The sequence below is a fragment of the Cervus canadensis genome, chromosome 1 (assembly GCF_019320065.1).
Source record: "Cervus canadensis isolate Bull #8, Minnesota chromosome 1, ASM1932006v1, whole genome shotgun sequence".
Taxonomy (NCBI): Eukaryota; Metazoa; Chordata; class Mammalia; order Artiodactyla; family Cervidae; genus Cervus; species Cervus canadensis.
In genome coordinates, this window is record NC_057386.1 from 66,411,265 (window position 1) to 66,430,827 (window position 19,563).

The following is a 19,563-nucleotide window of genomic DNA, read 5'->3' on the forward strand; positions in this document are numbered from 1 at the left end:
TCAGAACTGCTAAAATCAAAGTTTATATTTCTAACTCAGAACTGGTTTTTGCCGTGGAGTTTTTACCTGGGAATCTTAAAAATTGAAGCCTGCTTGAACTAGGCACTAGAGCTCTGAGTAGCTTCCTTGTTTTCATCCATCTCTGCTATCCTGCTGCTCATCCCTCCATACCCTGCGACCCCCACTCTGACTTCTCTGATCTTTAAAATTGCTTTGTAGAGCATTCTTCTTTGTATCTCTCATTCATGGATTTTCTCAGTAAGTTAAAAAATGGGCTAATCCAAAGAATAAAATTAAAGAGCAAAATCTGACATGTATTCAGTACCTGTGCCTTGTATTAGCATGTCTAATGGAGTATACAGTAACTTTCAGCATAAAGAAGAACCTTGGGGATGCTTTCAGTTTTACTAATTATTTAATTTTGTAATCAGTTATTTCCTTGAATTAGAAAGAAACCTTTGTTAAAGTTGAAACATTTAAATGAATACATTAGAAAGGCAGAAAGAGGAGGAGCCTACTTATATGTAATTTTTCTTTGGTCATAAAAACAGTATGAAACACTTTTTAAAATTTAAATTGCCTATAAGCTACTTCTGAATAATTCTGGGATTTGGATTCTAAAAAGATGATCAGAGTTACAGCATTTATCACTAAGGCATTTAAAAACTTGAAGTAATGTATAAATCTGGATTGTTAATTTCACCATTTGCTGGGGGAAAATTACTGTATCCATTTTATTCTCTTTTACTGTTGCTGATTTAATTGTTAAGTTCATATTATTTAAAACTTGAAGAGAACAAATGATTGGAAGCTAAGTATTAACTCATTGTGTTAACTATTCAGAAAAGATCCATAAATGTTTCTTTTGTAATTCAGGCTTGGGATTTTTTTAAATTATAGCATAAGAGAGCAAGTCTCTTAATTTTTAATGTGAAAAAACTTTTTCTATTAAAATTAGGATCAGAATTAGTTCTTCCATACAAAATCTGTTCTTTTTTCAAGTGTGAAATAAGATACTACTTTTAATCTGAAAATCTACAGAACAGATATATAGTTGTGTAAAATTAATATTTTCCTTTTTCTTGGTGGAAACTTGAATGGTTAAATCTACAAAATGTTCTACATTTGTAAATTTTGCAGACTGGAGTTAAAATGGAAGCTTCTTGCATTTAGTTTCTCAAGTTCACGTCTTTATATTATAAATTACAAACTGTGCTCTCACCTGCCTTCATTTAAGAACAATCCACAATCAGTCAATTACAATGTAAAGTCATATTTTTATTACTGTTTTCAACAAGACTGCTTAGGGTGAGGGAAAAGGTGTGGGAGAAGGAGGGGCACATTTGACATTGGCACTGAGATACAGTTAACATCAGCAAAACTTTGTTTAAAAGAGGAATTTTACATATAATTAAATACTTTTTTTTTTTCACTTGGTGACAACATTCAGGCAACCCAAAACAAAGTGGGGAGGGTGGGAGAGGGAGAGAGAGAAGAAGGGGAGAGAAGGAAAAGGGAGAAACGACTATATTTTGATTTGAAAATGTACCTTGGGTTTCATTCTGTGGTGGCAAAGTCCGATTGCTTCTTTTGTGTGACCTTTTAAATTCACATTGTTTGGAAGAAAACGATCACTTGTGTGCAAGAATGTGATTTTGGTTGGGTGGTGGGTCTGCTCTCCTTTTTGTTTGCTTCTGAATTAAGGAAGTCTTCTGCCGGGTTCCGTTCCTCTTAGGTGGCTGACAGAAAAGTTTGTGTCTGGAGTTCTCGCAGTTTGTCGCCGAGTTGTGTGTCTGTCGTGTGTTCGAGAGCATTCCCGTCCGTGTCGCTTTTCAAGCAGTCCCCGGCACCCTATAGCTTGTCCAGGCTTTTGGGATTGGTGAGAATTTCCCTGGCCAGCCTCCAGGTCTGCTTGGCAGCGCTCTCCAGGGCCGAGTGGGGCTTGCCCTGGAAGAGGTCGAGGTTGGGCAGAAAGTAGTGCGGGCAGCGGCGGCACTGCAGGCAGGAGATGAGCTGCAGCAGGATGCCGTTGAGCCGGTCCCCCAGGCACGCCTCGTCCCAGTCCGTCTCCCGCGGGTGCTTCTCGCACTCGTATAGCAGCAGCGTCTTCATGTGGTAGTTGTTGAGCGGCTGGCCCGGCAGCTCCAGGTGGCGGTCCCGCAGCGTCTTCAGCACCGAGAGACACTTGTTTCGGCAGCCGCCCATCAGCAGGCGGTTTTCAGCCTCCCCGAACTGGAGCACCCAGGCGTCGCTCTCGGCGGAGCTCTGCTTGCCGGTCAGCGAGTAGCACTCCTTAGAGAGCAAGTTGAACCCTTCGGCCTTGACCTCCGCCACCCGATTGGGGCCAGGCCAGGGGATGTGGGGCATCGGCCACTGCGCCGCGCTGCGGGGCCAGATACCGGTGCACTTGAACGCAGGAGTGATTTGCACCACGTAGCGCTCCCTGATGCGCAACTTGACCTCGCTGGTGTCCGCGATCATCTTGACCACGTCCCGGTAGCTGCACTTGTCCACCGCCTGAGCCACCAGCGTCTGGAAACGGGAGCGGATCTTGCGTGCCGAGAGGTAGCCGGACGCTGTGATGAACTCGACCCAGAGAGACATGCTCCGCTTCCGCCCGTCGCTCAGTTTGAGCACCGCGCAGCCGGGCAGCGAGCCGTCGTCCACGAAGTTGAAGACGCCCATCTGGTTTAGGTAGAGCACCACCTCGAATTCCGTGGGCGAGATGACCTCCAGACCCTCGTAGCGGGCATCGATCTCGCTCAGGGAGCTGATGAAGCGAGGCTCCTGCACCTCCACCTCCTTGAGCACGTCCGAGACCACCTTACAGACCTCTCGGATGGTCTTGGCGATGGCCGCCTTGCGCGCCTGGCAGCGCTCGGTGTAGTATTTGTTGAGCTGGTAAACCAGCTTGGCCTGAGCGGCGATCATGTTGGGGCACAGGTCCGGGCTGTACACCGGCGTCTCGCAATACGTTGAGGGATCCAAGGCTCAGGCGCTGGTGGTGGCCCTGCGGCTTGCGAAAGAGGCACTGCGCTCCCCCTGAGCCCCACTCTCACTCTTGCTTCCACCTGGGCTGACCGGCTGATGCTTCAGCCGCCTAGCGCTTTCTTTCCCGTCTTTTGAAAGCTTTTTTCTTCTCCAGAAAATAAGAAGGGGAGAAAAAAAAAGATCTTTGAAAAAGAAAAGTACCTGCTGGGACTCCTCCCCCCCCCCCTTCTCTTGATAAGTGAAATGAAGATGTGCCTGCGGGCGAGATGAAGGGAAAGAGGTGGGGTGGGGAAAGACAGGGTGAGACGGGAAAATTCAGGTTACCAAGAGGTTAGGCTTAGACGTCTGCAGCGGAGATGGTCCAGAAATCTGGAAATGAGGTCTGTTAAGTGCCGAAGTAAATTTAAAAATAAAAGCAAAACATTCAGTGTTTCATTCTTAAACTTCTCTCCCACGCTGGTAGCACTTCTCTATTCAGCTTAGGTGAGCACTTTTCTCCTTGCCCTCCCCCAAATGGAAGGTGAAGGGTGTAATTAATGTCCAGAGAGCAGCGAAGTGCAACTCAGCCCGCAGCACACTCAGAGGTTCTAAGGCGCCCTGCACTCCCAGTATGTAGGTCTGCTCTCCGCTCGGGGGTCCTCTGGTAGCGGTTTTCCTCTTTTCCTACTGGAGGCGTTGTTTGGACTGGGTTTGCTTGTTTGCAGTGGGTCCTTCTTGTCTTTCTCTAGGTGCAAACCTCTGGAAGTTCTTTGATTTTCATTTCTGCTTCGTAATTTATAAATTTGGCTCTCACAGAATCTGTTTTAGTGTGACGAAGTCCTTGCTTGCGTTGCATCTGGGGTTTAGTTATAACGACTTCAGGATTTTTCTTCTCCTCCCCCTTTAGGTTGCTTGTGCAGATTCCACTTTCTGAGTCGTCTCTCCCTCCTCCCCTCCGATGTCTCTCTCTCTCTCTCTCCCTCTCCTAATCTCTCTCCGTCTCCCTGCCTCCCTCTCCCCCCTCCCTCCCTTTCCCTCCCTGTCTATTTCCCTCTCTCCCTCTTTCTCTCCCCGCTCCCCCCCACCCCCCAATCTCTCTCTCTTCCCTTGCTGTTTCCTGGAGTTATTTAGTTTATGAATGGTCCAGGACCATCATGAGGGGGTGGAGCTTCAGTTCCTACAATCGCTATCCGAGCTGTCAGTGCTGTGGCCAATCCCAGAGAGAAGACAGGCATGCTTGGCAAACAGTAGCAGCCACCGCTGCCCTTGATAAAGAAAGGGAGGAAAGCGAGAAGTAAGAAAAGAGGAGGAGATGGTAGAAGTCAGCCGCTTACACACATTTTACAGCCCCTCTTCTTTATCCTCCTCTCTTATCGATTGCCAGGAAGAAAAAGAGTATATAGAGAAGGGACTTCTTGGAGATGGCTGGAGTGATTCAAGGGAGAGTAGCAGTGGTTCAGAAAGGTTCACTTTTTTTTTCCCCTTTCCTATCAGCATTGTGAAGAAGGTGCAAACTCTAACAAAATTACTTTCGCTTCAAGGCAAACGGAAGGAGGAAGGGAAATCTGGGAAAGGACCTAAATTTTTCTAGATTTTCTCCTCAGGCAAAGTCTTCCTTTTCTTCCCCTCCCCTCCCATTGTTGCCCAGAACCCTAGCAATTGCTGTACGTGTGCGCCAGTTGGGCAGTTGGGGTGGGGGAGTGGACATGGGGTGAAGGTTTATAATCGTAAATCTCTTTTCAGTAATTTCCATATGCTGTTGAAAAACAAGGCAGGACACAAATAGTGCAAGTACCTTGTTTTATAATTACTTCATAATTAAGATTAAGATATATTTAATATTAATTGTTGCAAGAACTAACTTATTAGAGAGAAAATATGTTTAAATTGTGAGAAATGGTACAGATTTATATATGGTAGAATTTTGTTGGATATACTTTTAAAATAAGCCACTAAAATTATTTTAAAATTAATAAAAATGAAGGGAAGTAAATGTGAACCTGAGTTAAAGTTATGTTACAAATCTAATTTTGAATATGTTTTTCAGGCAGTACAGAATTTCTCTTGTAAAATCATTTTATTTTCATAATTGACTCGCTTTTAAAAGACTTCACTGCTGCAAAAATCTATAAACTATTCTGTTATTGATTACACAGATGGCTTACTCCTCCCTTGGCATTTCAGTGAGACTCATGCATGTGCTTTTTAGTCGAGGTATTAGTCATTCAAGCTGAACCCATGGTAGCCTTTAGGTACTTTTGGTTGAAAAAGCTGTAACACTGTTTCTGATTTGCTTAGAATTGAAGGTTTATGTTTGAACCTCAGGTGTGTGGATTCCGAGTCTTTTTAGGACACATCAAGTAGATGGGGATACTTTCAGTTAGATTTTGGACCTTATGTTCTCTGAGAATGCGGTAACAATGAAAATCTATGAAGCCGATTGTGCTAAGACTTCATTTTGCAAACTGTGTGAGGCTTTGCAAAACCCCGCGGAAAGGTTTGACTTGCTCTCATAAGGTTGAACCAGGTGAACCCGAATTCAGTTGCGGAGGAAAGTTTGCTTCATCAGGTACTTGCTGTCAGACACTTGGACCTCTTTCTTACATGTCTGGTGCAGACCACTGGCATCTTGTCACCCCTTCACTCTTGTTGCTATAGATCCCTTTCTAATGAAGTTTGCCCTTTTTGTCCTTTTTGAATCAAGTCGGATTTGTCGTCCGCCATGCATCTCAGCGGCCGCGGTTGGAACGAGAAGTCCGCGGGACGCGGAGCTGTAGTGACTTCTCGGGAGTGGCGGCGGCGCCGGCGGCCGCGGGCTCCGGCGGTCTCCCGCCTTCCCGGGCACGCCGCTGGCGTCGGACGCCGGGCCGCGGGGGGATGGACGGACCCGGCGCTCCGCGGTCCGCGCGCGCGGGCGCCCGGGCTCCGCTGGCACCCGGGCGGTTGGCCGCGGCCGCAGGCGCTCTGGGCAGTGTTAGTTGCAGGAGGCGCACTTGGCGGCGGGAGCGGCGTGAAAGCCGGCGGAGGATCCCGCGTGCCTTCTCCCGAGGGCGGTTGCTGGGCGGAGACTGGCGGCGGGGCCGGAGGTGCAGAGCCTGCCCTCCTGGACCCTCTCTCCGCGTCCCCAGTCTGAGCCGCTCAGGCCTGGCGCGTGGACCGCCCGGGCCGCGACGCCCCGGGGAGCGAGCGTGTACCCGAGGCCCCGGGTGACGGCGCCGGCCCGACTCCGCGCGCCCAGCCGCGGGCCGGCGCCCTCCGCCCGCGCGCCCTTCCCGGGTGGGGCGGCCCGGGCCGCATGGAGCTTCTCGCCGCCGCTCGCCGGACACTCCCGCCTCCTCTCCTCCCAGCAGAGCCAAGCCTCGTCCCACCCTTGTCCCCTCACTGGTCCACTTTTACATACTGAGGCCGAGGGATGATAAAACGTGACAAATGTTTTGATTTAAAAACAATTCATTACCAATTTACCCTGTCCGAGGTAGATGCTCTAGTAAATAATAAATCAGTTAAACAAAGGCGACTTTAATTTATTGCCGTGGTACTAATTAGAAACATCATTTGAGCAATAAACTTAAACACTTCCAGCAAATAATGCTCCCTCTTGCTGGTTCCCTTCCTCCCCCCTCCCCCACCCCAACTCACTGGCTGCCTCCGCTCTCCGAGCAGCTTCAGCTGTGTGTTTGCGGATCCGCTCTTCCTCTGGTTGAATAATTGAAGGGGGAAACGGTATCCGAGGAGGCTGTAATTGAAGAGCCCCTGTCACCTCTGCTTTTATGTATGTTAGTATAGAAGTCCATCAGCAGCTCCTTGATGGTGTATTAAAACGAAGTGGCAGCCCCTTCTGCAGGAGATACCGTATTCTATTAAAGGAGACCAAGTGAGAGAAAGAAACTCTAGAGGCTAAAAGCCACTTCAAGTCTTCAGACCGATTGATCTGTATTCTCTTGTTATAATCCGGCTCATCATACTTGAGTTAATGAGGCAAAAGAGGGGGAGCGGAATCTGATGGTCCTTGACAAATTCATTAGGGAGGCTGCAGGACATTTTATTTGACTGTTAAACATCTTGTTTGTTTGGTTTAGGCAGTGCCAACATCAGCATGCTTCTGCCCAGACTTATCATGTTGGTCTGGCTACAGACATTCCTAAAAAGAGGAGGACATGCAGTGTGTGATTTGAATATTTTGTTTTGGATTTCATGTGGCCCATAACCTTCAGACTTCTCTAGGATTTACCTTCATCGTCCTTACACTAGGAACATTTTATGAGACTATAGAAGATACTGAGGTGGGCATGTTTTTAGTTACTATAAACTCAAATATGTATGTTTAAACTTTAGTCTGAAAAGTTCCCATTTCCTTAAAAAAAAAATGAGTCAAATTACAGCAATTACTGTGCTAGTTTTTGAAAAATGTGAAAGTTTAAGCTCCAGAAGAGTAGCCAGGTCATATATTAGATCCTATTTTTACTTGGTTGTGGTTAAATAAACTTTTAATTATTAATTGAATTTCCCTTTGCAGTGAAACACGCGTACAGAAACTTGGGAATAAAAATTTTAACTCTTTATACAAATACAATGTTTTTGAAAAAAAATTGTGTATTTTAATTTGAAGGGCTTTTTATATTTAAAATCAGAAGCAGAACCAGGTACTGTATGGATGGTGCTAAAATAAGGTGATGAGTTGACAGAATATTTAAGCTGAAAATATTTCTAATTGAAGAATGATGGGCAAGTAAAGTTAGAATGTTAATCTTATAATACTTTATTCTGGGATAATACTACAGTGCTTGATTTTCTCAGTTTGTCCAATTACAAGACTTTCTTGCATAGAGAATTCAGTCGTATTTTCCTTCAGCAATTGACTTAAGCAACCTCAACTTCAGTTCTTTGAGAAACACCCCTGTCTTCCATTTGCAGGCAAACAGTATGAGAGAAAAAGAAAAGTGATGCTCTTTGCCTGTCATTTTTATACATTCTTGCACTGCTGATGAAGCTTGAACTGCTGCAGGGAATGTATGGATTTGAAAAGAAATGATTCAGTAGTTCATGTTGTGTTTCTCAGAGCAAAACCAAACTAATGGCCGAAGCCAGTGCTTCTGTACATCTGACAGTTATAATCCTGTTTACATTTCCAGGGAATTCAGAATCCTTAAACTTTTATTTTTTTGCTGATCTTTACTTAGAAATGTGCTGAGTTAAACTTCAGAGCAGGTTTTACTTTATCATATCACTGGGACTTAAAAGATACCCATTAATTTATTATCCCTGGAAACAGCATATAGTATTTTAATAATTTTTCCTAAAGAGTATGGAAACTTTATATGGTTTTGTTTTCCAGGAAAACATTTTAGAATTATTTAAAAAATAATCAGATTATTGACTTAAAAATATCAACTGTTGGGAAAACAAAAGATCACATGTTTACCTGTATATATTCTTATCCTCTAAAATCTGACTTTAAAAATATCAATGCAAGTTGCTAAATGTGTGGTTCTTACATGCTTTATCATTCAGTGTATTTATAGAAATGCTTAATATTTTTTAAGAAGAAAATTCTTTTTTAGGGGATCAAGGTGTAAAAGGTAAAATAAGTAACTATTCAAATTTAAAAACTATTCAAGTAAAAATGAGAATAATCCAAACATAGTTTGATAGTGTATTAATTGATGAAAGTTCATTACTTAAGATATTAAAATATCCATAAGCTTTAACAGCACCAACTGTTAGGATTATATGATGCACATTGTATTAAAAGTCAAAGTAAAATTATATTCTCTTTCATTCTCTGTCAGATGATCTAATTTTCCAAAACTCCTAAGAGTCAGAGAAATTATTTATAAGCTATTGATAATTATGACTCTGATATCAATCTGGAGAATAATCAGTCATTCAGTGTTTTCTTTGAGCAGTTCACGATAGTTCCTATTTAAATGGTAAGTCATCCTACCAAAACAAGTTGTTTTTTAAAATTTCTTTCACAAAATAGCTTAAAAAAAAAAGAAGAAACTCAAACTTTGTAATCACATTGATTGGTAAGCCAAGGATATTGTTCTAGTTTGAACAGTTTCAATTTAGTGTTCTGTAAAGTCAAAGGAATGGCCTTAACTTTGCATTACTGAAGCCTCAAACTCTATTGAAAAATACTTTTATGTACCTTCGAATATTGTTTTGTGGAATTAAATTTGTTTGGGTTACCTAGGATAATATATTTGATTAGTGATATTTATACTTACTAAGCTTTTACAAGTCTAATTATACAAGTCTAATTATACAAGTATAATTTAGTAGGATGAGACAATTGAAAATAGATGTTTTTTTCCCAAAGTTTAGTACCAGCTGTGTATATGAGTACTTTATTAAGCTATTCATAAGGTAATATCATCAAGTGGACGATGATAGAGCAAAGAACTTGTATTCAGGAAAATGGAAGTGAGCAGTTTTTAGCCTGACTGAAATGTAAATGTAACATCATTGCATTAGGATATGCAGTGTTGAGACAGTCTAAGTTAATTTGGTGATTATTTTTCAGAAGGTATTTCATTGAATTTACTATATTTTCACTTATGTCTTTTAACTTTACCAAGAAATATACACATTTTTGAGCTGCAGCAGTCACATTCTTTTATTTCTCTAAGACAGTTCTGAAAAGTTTGAACAAATAAAAGTCTACCTTGTCTGTCTTCTTTCCTTCCTTCCTTCATCTTTCCTTTCTTCCTTCTTTCATTCATTTTAACAATTTTATCTTACTAATGTACTCTGAGGTATATATTTTTCCTGTTTAATAACATTGACAGCATGACTTACTATGATTTCCAACAAATGAAAGTATGCTTTTATTAAAGCCAATTCTTAACGATTTATGGGAGGATTATATAATTAGTGGGTTATAATTTGTGTCTCCTCCATCTTTGAGAAACAAACTTTTACTGGCCTTTAATATCACTTCCAGAAGATAGAAAATCAAGATTGTTACTATTAAACTTGATGCTAGATAAGTCAAGCCTTTTGATTTCAGTTACATTCAGTTCTATTTGGAACATTGAATTGTTTGCTATAAAGAAGATGTGGTTTCCTTTGTTTCATAAGATAATAGTACTGAGTCGCATGTAGAATGTTTCTTGGGATCTCAGAGCCATCCCCACTCTCATTTCTACTTTCTCTTGTGATCAGTGCCAGACATTTACGAAACAGATGACGGAGAGGAGGGGTGTTGATTATGCCAGTACTGAGCTGCGCTTAGTTCAAAATGTAAGACTTGGTGTTATGTTCCTTATTTCTTTCAGTCCATATGAGTCATTTTGTATATCTCTGTTTAAAATTTATCAGTTAAGCATATTGTAGGTAAGTTTTTGTTACATTTCAGGAAAACTAGTTCTTTTCAACATCTGTTTTTCTTGAGATATATAGGTTCTGCAGCACTCCATCTGTATTATTAGTAGTAGTAGTAATCTTGAATCCATCTTCTGCTACAATTACAGGAAATTTTTAATAGACTGTGTGGTATTTTTAATGAACATGTTAAAAAATCTAGCGTATTCCTTCCTTTAAACACTGTGAATTTGAGTAAAAGTGATGTGCTGAGAGGTTTCTCTGATTCCTGGTAGTGGTTAAATAACAACAAAAATCCTTCATTGGCTCTAATCTACATATAGAAGACATCTGTGTAGTATAAATGAAATAATATTTGATGGTCTAAGGAATGGAAACTTTTCCTTTAACCATGTGAAATAAAGCTGGGATATAAAGCAGCTGCTTGGCCTATGTATATCAAGATTCTGCCAGTCTGTTTCTTTTTCTGAATTTGCTGTTTCTCCCTTCCCTTATGATCTTTGGATCCGAAAGAATCACTCTCTTACTTTTTGACTGGTTTTGTCTGTAGACAAAACCTGGGTTGGTAGGTTTAAATCAGCCTAGATAGAGTGAAAAATCTTTGATCTACGACTGTGACTTTTTCCAAATGATTTGCTTGCTGGGACAGACACTATCCATGCCCTTTCACTGTGCTATCAGATAGGTGCACAGAGGACCTGAAAGACTCCCAGATGCACAGTTAATCATCTCATTAGATAAGTAAAGGGTTCCAACCTTACTTCATTAGATGTTATATTTCTAATAGTTATTTGTTCTGTTGGTTATTTAACCTTGGTTAAATGTTCTACAAATCTAATCTTTCCTTCAAATTAGTCAAAACTTTCTATAAATTGTATTAAAAATTAATGAAATACAAAGCTGTGTATTTTTTTTTTTTTAATGTAAGTTGGCTGTCACATAGCTTACCTGGATAGATAAGATACAGGGAGACGTACATTACATTTAAAGTCGCTCAGTCGTGTCTGACTCTTGGCAACCCCATGAACTATAAGGTCCATGGAATTCTCCAGGCCAGAATATTGGAGTGGGTAGCCTTCCCTTTCTCCAGGGCATCTTTCCAACCCAGGTCTCCTGTATTGCGAGCAGATTCTTTACCAGCTGAACCATAAGGGAAGCGCAAGATTATTGGGGTGGGTAGCTTATTAGAACAGCATTCGTCTAGGGGATAAAAAGCCCTGAATTTTTACCTTTTCTTGGTTACAAGTTGTGTGAATGACCTTGATCAAGTCATTATCTCTACTCATGTTTTCTTAATTGTTAAATGAGGGGACAGATGAGGAGTTTTCTGCCTCTTCTAGATAGTCAGAAATCTATAATTTCTTACCGCAACGTGATCAGAGTTGTTGTTTGTCTCTTTAGCAGTTGATTTTAAATCAGAAATCTTTTTGCACACATTTAGAGCTTCAGCGCTGTTCTGCTACAACCATCTGAAAGTTTTCAATGTGAAAATAATCACAGAAAAAAAAGCTTACAAATGGTTATAGTCCATATTTTAGACTTTAGGGGAAAATGCAAATTATAGATTGAAGACAGTTGTGAGAGACATCCCACTAGCAAGTTGGAATAAATTGCAAGAGTATGCTAATTATTGCTTGGTAAGAATTGGATCACAGAAATGTGAAAATGAAACAGGCTGTGTATTCTTATATATTTAACAAAACTGTATGTGTTTAAAAGTGTAGACAGGGTTGGCAGGTGTGTTTATTTCCTCAGATTGTTGAATTATCTTTCAGTGTTTCTGATATTTTTCACTAAGATTAGCTAATCTGTAAATATTAGTTCTTGAAGCCAAATAAAGTTCAAGTTCACAATGAACTTTAAAAAAAGGAATGTTTGGTCTTCTCTTTAGAGAAATGACATTGCTTTAAGCAACTATAACATTACCATATTTATGTTGTGATAAAAGATAGACCCAAGCAGGGAAATGGTTTTCAAACCATGAGTCACTAAAGTAAGTTTTATGCTACTTTCTCATGGTTTTCACTTGTTTTCATCAGAAGATCTGACAAGCAAAGAAGTGTTAACATCTTTTATTTTACAGATGTTCTTAGTTTTCCCTCAAACTGTAAAAGATGCTGTATCAGGCTAGCATGGTGGGAAATAATTTCAACACCTCCCTTCACTTACGCGATAACTTATTATTTGTCTGAGCTTGTGGATATTTTTGGAGGGAGGGAAGTGAGACAGGAAAAGACAGCATACTGAGATCTAATTGTTCTCATTTTGAGTTATAGATCAATCAGTCTGTCTGCTTTATTATAAATTCACTCTAAAATAGCGTTTCAATGGGCATAGTTGAGTTATTTTTATGTCTATATTGTATTCTTTGGAAATCCGTTGTTAATGCAGTAGGCATGGCAGGTGACCACCGAGAGCGTTGCTGATGGACACTCTGTGGGTTTGTAAAGTGCAAGCCTGAAAGACTAAGAGATGAGAAATGCATTGCTATTTGTGAATTTATGTTTTATCTCACTTCACTTGAAAATTTATGAGTAGTGTGGCTTAAGGGTGCTGGAGTTGTGTGTTCCAGGGCTTGCCCCTACTGATAACACCCTTGTTGGCGTGAAAGTGCAATGCAAATTATGACAGTTACAACCCTCTGTTTTGTTTAACCTGTCAGTGGATTTCCTGGCTCAGTGCTGAGGGCAATGGTGTGTTCAGCTAGTCCATATTCACCTAAACTTAAAAGGTCAGGTTTCTACAGGCAAGCCTAGTCAAAGCCTAATTGATGAGGAGGGCAGAGAGACAGAATTTACTGTTCTGTTGGCTAGTTTCATATCGTTAGGTTGTCCTGAAAGCATCAGGCAGTCACAGCCCCTTTCATGTAAGTGCTGACCCTAGACAGGAGCTGACAATCAAAGGAGGCAGCCACAGGAACCAGTGCAAGTAGGCTATTGATTTTTCAGTTAGGTCTAAGTAGTTTGTAGTATGGGTAATGGGTGACAGAGGCAGGTATGTCATTATCAATGAGCTCCAGAACAGTCGCCACAACCCTCTCTCATATTTCCTTCAGCCCTGACAGTATGCATCCAGGGCCGGTCAATAAATCGCCCAACCTTTAACTGACAAGTGACTTGGAGGTTTAGGTTGAGGGGTGGAAGTTACAGAGCTAAACTTCTCTACTTGAACACGTACTGGATTTCAGTACTGGACCTCAGAATTAGTAATTATGTTGTTGTAAGTTTTGGAAATCCTGATTTGTAAAATTCTGTGCAATTCAGTAGAGTTTACTTTTAAGCTTTTGAGAATTCAAAAAACATTTTTACTTAGTTTAGAAATTAAGAAATGAGCAGATTATTTGTAAAGATACTCTGCAAGCACAATTAGGTCATTATTGCATGGTTTTGCTTTTAATTTAGACTAGATCCTTACTTATTCATGATAACTCTGAACTTATAAAAGTTTAGTAGTTAGAAATTGCCCGTAAAGATCCTTTATAAATCCTAATTTCTTCTGAAATGTTTCAACTGCAGTAGAAAAAAAACTTAAACCATTTATAAATGTGATGTATTAGAGACTAAGCAGTTACTATTTGACCTTCAAATTTGTTTTAAATTACTTTTCACAGTAAACTAGTCAGAAATTGAACATTTAATGATTAAAGTTTGATAAATTATGGTTGTTTCTGAATTTAAAAAGAAGTGAGGCTGATGCTTTTTTTTAAAAGGCTTTCATATGGATATTTACACTTAAAGGTAAGTATAGTTCATATTCACCTAAACACAAAAGTGTAACAGGTTTTGACTAAAAGTACACATGTTCTAAAAGGGATATAAAATAATATAAGAAATATTTTAAATTTAAGCCAACATCTACTTTGTTACAAAATTTAAGTAATATAAAGAGAAGATATTATTTATAACTAGAAAGAGGGAGTTTGGATTGTACCAGGATCCTTGCAAACTATCACATGCTTACATTTTTTTTTTGAAAACTTTAAACAAATTGAAATAAAACAGAAAAGTAAATGTTTTTTAAAACTTCCTTAAATAACTTATCGCTCTGATATCTTGTTTAACACTGTGATATTGTACAGAACCGCAGTTTAAGTCTGTAGTATCATCTAGTCATGGGGTACCATGCATGGCCACATGAATCACTTTTATTTGTCCAGTGCAACTGAAAATACCACCGCTCACCCCCGCTCTTTTTTTTTTTTTTTTGCATAACCAGCATGTTAATGCACACTGATAGTATGGATGCTTAAATATTTTCTCGAGTTTTCAGTGACATGTCTGTGTGAATACCCCTGTCTTCCTTCTTAAGAAATGAAAAAATATGCAACTGAAACATAGTGAAAGATGGATGCTATTGAAATCTGACCATCTCAGTTTTAAAGAAGTTTTCATTTTATGTAACTAATATTTAGAGGAATTTTATTCAGGTCTCCTGCTTTAGTCCTCCTTTGAGGTCTACAGATTCTTAAAAGCAGGATTCCTTTTAGAGTCATGGTTTTCTCCCTGTTGCTTGTCACTCATTCGCTAACCTGTGTTTTTCTGTTGGATTAGATAAAATATTTAGTGAGAATCTTGTAACCTCTATATTGTCAGCTATATTATAGGTGCAGTGTCTTTTGCTGTATTTGAAATCTTTCCTGAATGCCGAGTTTTATAGGAATGTAAAAAAAAAAAAAGCTGAAGAAAGGGGGACAAATTAAATTTTCATGAAAGAAAATCCTAATCAGCAGTGACAGTGTAAGAGAAAGATGATTGCCACTTGGTCATTGCGGAGAGGCACTTAGATTTGGTGTCAGTGCTTCTGTTAATGATGACTAATGTCTTTCTTGGAGCAAGTGCATGCTCCAGCATACTGCTACAGCCTAGAGAGAGGGCTCAGCAGTAGGCACCACTCGGCAGAAGCATTAGGTGTCCTAAAACAAAGGCTTTTTAGTGCAGTCAGTTTGACAGTCTCTATTATTAGAAGAATGCAAGCATAATTCTAAGGCATTTGTTGGCACACTTTAAGTTGTTATATGTCCAGTACTAAGAGATATTATTTTAACATTAAAATGTAAAGAATCTGAGCAGTGTTAATAAGATATGCTCCCTATTTTGTCACTTACGGGAATGGGCACATATACTGCCATTGCACAAAATCACTTGTGTTAAGAAAGTTTTAAAGAGAGAGAAACATGGAGCGGACTTTTTTTCATACTGCATCGCCGTATATTGAATAAATGCTTTATAGTTAACAAAAAGAGAATGAATGACTCAAAAGGTCTTTTTAGATCTTTTAATCTTAAATATACTGCTTACGAAAAGAAGATGACATGTGTTATTTCTTCAGTGTTCCCCCAAAAGTGTAAGACCTTTCAGAAGGGCATTTGCAATGCTTGTCATATTTTTTCATATACATCTTATTGGCCTGACATGTCTTGAGGACCATGAGAACACAGATGTCATTGCATTCAGACAACGCTAATTACTCTGGGATTTTTGCAGCCTCAGTGCCTGCATGTAACTGTCGGTTATGATTGTTCATGCAGCCTACAGTGGGGACACTTTGCACATGAAAATAGTGAGACACAAAAATTGTGAGACAGGCCTTTTAGTCCCCTATTGTTCTCCAGTAGAACTTGGAAGAAAAAATTCCTGACACATCAATTTCATTCAGTGTTTTGCATTTGAACCATGTTTTGGCAACATTTTCCTTTCTAAACTAAGTATGTTATGCTTTAGTGTTCAGTGAAATCTATTATCCATCTGTTCCTTAACCTTTTTTTGTACAATCTTCTACATCATTTTGTCTTCAAGCTTCATGGGAAATTTCTTTATGTAGCTTATAGTTTGAGAGAAGCACTAATTGTGATATGAGTCTTTCCAAAGTGACATTGTGAAACAATTAATATGTATGATGTGTTCTTCTGATGTGTGATTTAATGTTTAATGAGAAGCTGCAGCAAATATGGTTAGTCTCAATGTCGATAAGTCCAGTTGTCTTACTTTTTTAACACAGGTCAGTTCTTTTCTTTGTTTAATTTTCTCTGTAACATTCTGGATTTCAGTTGATGATTCATGGTGTTTAGGTGCTTTGGAAGTGTCAGAGGTCAAATGGTGGTCAGATCTGGGCCCTCCTTACTAAATGTGAAGACCAAATCCATGTTTTGATAGAACAGCCTAATCTGTGTTAATCACTGATGGAAAATAAAAAACTCCAGTAATGTAACTTCAAATGCTGATGAAGCAGAAATGGAAGCAGCTTGATCAAAGATGTATGATGAGATAAAACTGCAGTCTCGGCTGTACAGTTATAGTAATTATGACTAATGAACCGTCCAGTCTGGATGAAATGGCATGCCCACAGGGACTGTGTCCAATCAGTTGTGACTTACACAAGCTGAACAAACCATTGTGATGGGATTCCAAATTCTATATTGTTAGAAGTATACTCTTTGTTATTAGTTTAACTTCTGTTAGGGTGATGTACAGTGGTTGGAAGTTATTTAGATTTTGTTAAATATAGATTATAATTCTCTTTCTCTTTCCATATACTTATTTAAAACACGCATTTGGTGTGACCTCTGGTTTACCTCTCCTCTCCTAAACACATTTAGATCACTAACACAATTCTGTGACTTCCTACTTTTTCTTCTATTGTGCTACTTTTGAACACTCCCTCTCTTTTAGAGCTGTTGTTTACTTTTTGCAGGGATTATTGTTCATTAAGTGGGTATTGAAGAGATGCTTTTACAATAATAATAAGACATATGAGGCAGTTACTCTGTGTAAGCACTATTCTAAATGCTTTCTCTATGTTAACTCACAAATCCTCTCTTACAACACTTTGAGGTACAGATGAAGAGAGTGAGATGCAGGAAGGTAGAGTAATTTGCCCAAGGTTACATGCTCTTATAAATGTCGAATTACCTTTTGGAGGTCAGTTATATTCTTCTAACCCTGATGTACTTCTAAATTATTCTCACTTTCCCTTTTTCCAACCTGGATTAATTTTTGGTTCTTATTGGTGTTCTGGCAGCTGACAAAGCTGCTAGGGTATTTTAAATCTGAGGGCTCGTGTGCAAGTTAGTCTAGCACAGTTTTTCAGGTGCCTAAGCTTAAATTATATTCAAGTCCCTAAACTCCCTCAATTAGTATGTTTTTAAGTGATTGGTTCTTTCAGGATGGAGTTTAGGAATGTGTGCTTTTGATGTGAATGTATATCTAAAATGTCATAAATGCGTCGATTTGATTCACTCTTAAAATTGTAAAATCTTTTAAGTTGTAATAAGAATACAGTTTGCTCACTTAAAAGAAGATAAAATAGTGCTAGTAAAAATAATCTTGGTTGGTTCTCTTCCGAGATTTATCTACACTGACCTTTTCTCATCCTACCAAGTATAGTCCTAATCTTAATGATTTCTTATTCCCAGCATCTTACATACTACCTTCTAGATAGTAGGTATTCAGTAACTGTTTGTGGAAAGAAGGAGGCATCAAAGGAAGCATGGGAACTTTTCATTGATTCAGTAATTGAATGATTCTGTCAAATACCTGCATTAATTCTCTTTCCTTTGACAAATTTTTACTTCTATGTATAGAATAAAACAGGCTTTCATTATGTTACTTTTCTTCAGCATTTTAAAAACTCTGCCTAATCAGTTTTGTTTTCCACTGACCCTCAATCGGAAGTTTGTATCTTTCCAGGCTGACATCCTTGCATTTATCATGTAATATCCCGCAGAGAGCTTTCTTTGAACTCATATTCTAGTTACCGTCAATCTCAAACAGTTTATCTTTCCATTGTTGTTGTCTTCTCTGTGTCATTATCTACGCACTCTTCTCCCTTGATTACCTTACCAATGTGAAAAGTTATGGAAGCAAGTATCATCTTATTTGTTTGGCAGCACTGCATGACTGGATACATAGTACATGCTCAATAAATACCTGTAGATTGGTCAGTAATTTTGGTGCCCTCCTTTTTCTAACCAGTTTCTTTCCATTACCAAGGCCAAATTTTCAGTGTGAGATTTCTAGAGGCAATGTTTTAAAACTCTTTTAGAACTCAGTTGAAATGAGATTTATACAAAAATATTGAGCACTTATTCTGTGCCAGGCACTGTACGAAGCACTTTCATTGTATTAATCCTCTCAGTAAATGTATGAGTTATAGCCTGTTATTATCCCTCTGTATAGTAACCAAGGCACAGAGAAATTAAATACCTGGATTAATTCTAAAGCTAGGAAGTAGCAAACCATGACTTGGGAAGATAATGACAGTTTATTTTAAAACAGTCAGCTTTTTTTTGGTATCCTTCCAACACCATGATCTTTTTGTTTTTTAATGCCCTTCCTGCAGTTGTCTGTGATGGTCTCTCAACTTCTGCTTTCCTGAAACTTAAGTGATACTTTGCAGACCTACTTATCCTTACCTTCTCAAGATACTCCAAGGTCCTTTTCTTTCCCATTAATTTTCAGAAGAGGAGAAAGTTTGGTATATACTACTCTGAAATGTGACATGATCAGACAATGCAGAGAGATGGAGCCCAGGCTTGTGGTTTTTTTGTTTGTTTTGCTTTCCTTTTTAAATTCATGGAGGACCAAATAGCAGTTGTCATGATCATCGTCTTATGCAAGTTTTAAGAGATGGTTGCAGTGTAAACTGTTATGTAGTCTGGTTAGGAAATATCCAAAGTAATACGTACTAAATCATTAGAAAAATGCTTGAAATGTAAATTTGGTTTTAAAGTGATTGGTAGTTACATCCATGGCTGTTTGTAAAAGGGAAATGGAGTTAATAAAATGCATATTTTATATTTAGGAAACATTGTGGCCTATAATGAATCTTTATATAAAATTGAAACCACTGTGTTATCAAACAGGAAGCAGCTTACCAAAAATAGTAAGCTCTCAGAAGTAAACTGGCATCAATTTCAATTTCTTTTTGGATTTCAGCTTTTACGTGGAAGTTGATGGCATTCTGTTTCATAAGCACTGCAATACTTTGTGTATTTTTAAAACTCATATCCATATATTTGGCTTGCAGGAATTTAGTTATTCAAGTTCTCATTTATTCAATAAAGATCAATTCACATTTAACTAAAAAATTTGTCATGGTGATTACTATTTGTATTACTGAAAACATTTTAGTCTGAAATCAATATCAATTATTGATCTTCTTTGAACTTTTAAAATTTAAATTACTTTGCAGCTTTTCCTAAATAGTTTAATTGGAAATCTTTAATTAGAAGACAGTCCAATAAGAGCCTAAAATAACTTTTTTTTTGAA

The 19,563-nt window shown here is 39.0% G+C and overlaps 2 protein-coding genes across 5 annotated transcripts in view; one reads left to right on the forward strand and one right to left on the reverse strand.

Annotated features, from left to right (window-relative positions):
- Nucleotides 1-19,563, forward strand: part of LRBA (LPS responsive beige-like anchor protein) — a 725,807-nt gene that overhangs the window by 416,067 nt on the left and 290,177 nt on the right. The gene's annotated exons all lie outside the window — the stretch shown is intronic.
- On the reverse strand, nucleotides 1,258-3,828 carry MAB21L2 (mab-21 like 2). The gene has a single exon (XM_043484791.1). It carries the CDS (start codon nucleotides 2,929-2,931, stop codon nucleotides 1,852-1,854), a length of 1,080 nt encoding a protein of 359 aa, XP_043340726.1. The 5' UTR covers nucleotides 2,932-3,828; the 3' UTR covers nucleotides 1,258-1,851.